The following is a 2,500-nucleotide window of genomic DNA, read 5'->3' as shown; positions in this document are numbered from 1 at the left end:
AACTTAGAGGCACATGTTTAAATAACAAACTTAGAGGCACATGTTTAAATAACAAACTTAGAGGAGCATGTTTAAATAACAAACTTAGAGGTGCATGTTTAAATAACAAACTTAGAGGGGCATGTTTAAATAACAAACTTAGAGGAGCATGTTTAAATAACAAACTTAGAGGGGCATGTTTAAATAACAAACTTAGAGGTGCATGTTTAAATAACAAACTTAGAGGTGCATGTTTAAATAACAAACTTAGAGGGGCATGTTTAAATAACAAACTTAGAGGAGCATGTTTAAATAACAAACTTAGAGGGGCATGTTTAAATAACAAACTTAGAGGAGCATGTTTAAATAACAAACTTAGAGGTGCATGTTTAAATAACAAACTTAGAGGGGCATGTTTAAATAACAAACTTAGATCTATGTCACAAACGCAAATATATTGCTACAACTAGGTTGGGGAAGGAATGACAATATATGTTTTGTGTGTGTGTGACAATATATGTTTTGTGTGTGTGTGTGTGTGTGACAATATATGTTTTGGAACTGCAGAAGGCTTTTAAGACAGGATTGGTTTAGATTTCACACCCTTGAAAACATGCATGAATGAACCACACACACACACTCACACACACACACACACACACACACACACACACACACTCACACACACACACTCACACACACTCACACACACACACTCACACACACACACTCACACACACACACTCACACACACACACTCACAAACACACTCACACACACACTCACACACAAACACTCACACACACACACACTCTCTCACACACACACACACACACACCTACACACACACACACACACACACACACACAGTCCCGTACCCCTTCAGACATTCAATCTCCAGCTACGTTAATGCTTGTTCATCGTTGTGATCGTTGTTGTGTTTATTAGAAAGAAATACAGCCTTGGAGGGCAAAATACAGGGGAATTTGGGCGATTTGGATGCACAAAATGATGTTTCCGTCTGAAAGTTGCAATTCTGTTTCAAAGGGTAATTCCGTCCGTTTTCCGTTATCGCGGAAATGTTCTCCCCGCATACCCCCTGAACCACTTTGCGTACCCCAGTTTGGGAACCGGGGCTGTATGGTATTCCATTGTGAGCTGGTATATACTCTATGGTATTCCATTGTGAGCTGGTATATACTCTATGGTATTCCATTGTGAGCTGGTGTATACTGTGTGTGTGTGTGTGTATGTATGTGTGTGTGTGTGTGTGTGTGTGTGTGTGTGTGTGTGTGTGTGTGTGTCTGTGTGTCTGTGTGTCTGTGTGTGTGTGTGTGTGTGTGTGTGTATACTGTATTCCATTGTGAGCTGGTATGTGATCTTTTATCCTTGTCTTTCTGTCTGTCTCTCTTCTACCCTTTTCTATCCTGTCTCTCTTTTATTCTTTTCATTCTGTCTGTCTCTCTCTCTGTCTCTCTCTCTCTCTCTGTGTCTCTCTGTCTCTCTCTCTCTCTGTCTGTCTCTCTCTTTTGCTCTCTGTCTATCTCTCTCTGTCTCTCTCTCTGTCTCTCTCTGTCTCTCTCTCTGTCTCTCTCTCTGTCTCTCTCTCTCGCTCTCTGTCTCTCTCTCTCTGTCTCTCCTCCTCTCTCTTTCTCTCTCTGTCTCTTTCCCTCTCTCTCTGTCTCTCTCTCTGTCTCTCTCTCTCTGTCTCTCTCTATGTCTCTCTCTCTGTCTCTCTCTCTCTGTCTCTCTCTCTATGTCTCGCTCTCTCTCTCTCTCTCTGTCTCTCTCTCTGTCTCTCTCTCTGTCTGTCTCTCTCCGTCTGTCTCTCTCTCTCTCTATGTCTCTCTCTCTCCCTCTCTCTCTGTCTCTCTCTCTGTCTCTCTCTCTCTGTCTGTCTCTCTATGTCTCTCTCTCTCTCTCTCTCTCTGTCTCTCTCTCTGTCTCTCTCTCTGTCTGTCTCTCTCCGTCTGTCTCTCTCTCTCTCTCTGTGTCTCTCTGTCTCTCTCTCTCTGTCTCTCTCTCTCTCTCTCTCTCTCTCTCTCTCTCTCTCTTAGTTGCAGGGCATGATGGTGATGACTGGGTATCCAGACTATCTGCTTAAGCCAGAGCTAATCGATCGAGAGTATGAGGTAAAGCAAACACACACACACACACACACACACACACAGACACACTCCGCTTAACTCTGAATGAAAATCATTTAAAAGAAGAGTAAGACTGCACAGTGGTGTGTTTGTGTGTGTCAGCATGTGTGTGTATGTGTGTATGTTAGAGAGAGAGAGCTCTTGTGTGTTTGTGTGTGTGTGGGGGTATGTTGGAGAGAGAGAGCTCTTGTGTGTTTGTGTGTGTGTCAATATGTGTGTGTATGTGTGTATGTTGGAGAGAGAGAACTCTTGTGTGTGTGTGTCAGTATGTGTGTATGTTAGAGAGTAATGTTTCAGTCCTGTCTGTCTGTCTTTAGAGCATAAACCAGGCTTTAACGTCCTCTCTGTCTGTGTGTCTTTAGAGCATAAACCAG

The 2,500-nt window shown here is 42.9% G+C and overlaps 1 protein-coding gene across 1 annotated transcript in view; it reads left to right on the top strand.

Annotated features, from left to right (window-relative positions):
* The window catches only part of LOC105912589 (endothelin-converting enzyme-like 1), a 12,977-nt gene that overhangs the window by 1,034 nt on the left and 9,443 nt on the right, over positions 1 to 2,500 (top strand). Inside the window, exon 3 of the mRNA XM_031574079.1 lies at positions 2,037 to 2,111. Within this exon, the coding sequence (XP_031429939.1) occupies positions 2,037 to 2,111 (75 nt within the window). The remainder of the gene's footprint in view (positions 1 to 2,036; positions 2,112 to 2,500) is intronic.

Source organism: Clupea harengus, chromosome 9 (genome assembly GCF_900700415.2).
Source record: "Clupea harengus chromosome 9, Ch_v2.0.2, whole genome shotgun sequence".
Lineage (NCBI taxonomy): Eukaryota > Metazoa > Chordata > Actinopteri > Clupeiformes > Clupeidae > Clupea > Clupea harengus.
This window is presented reverse-complemented; position numbering and strand designations above follow the sequence as displayed.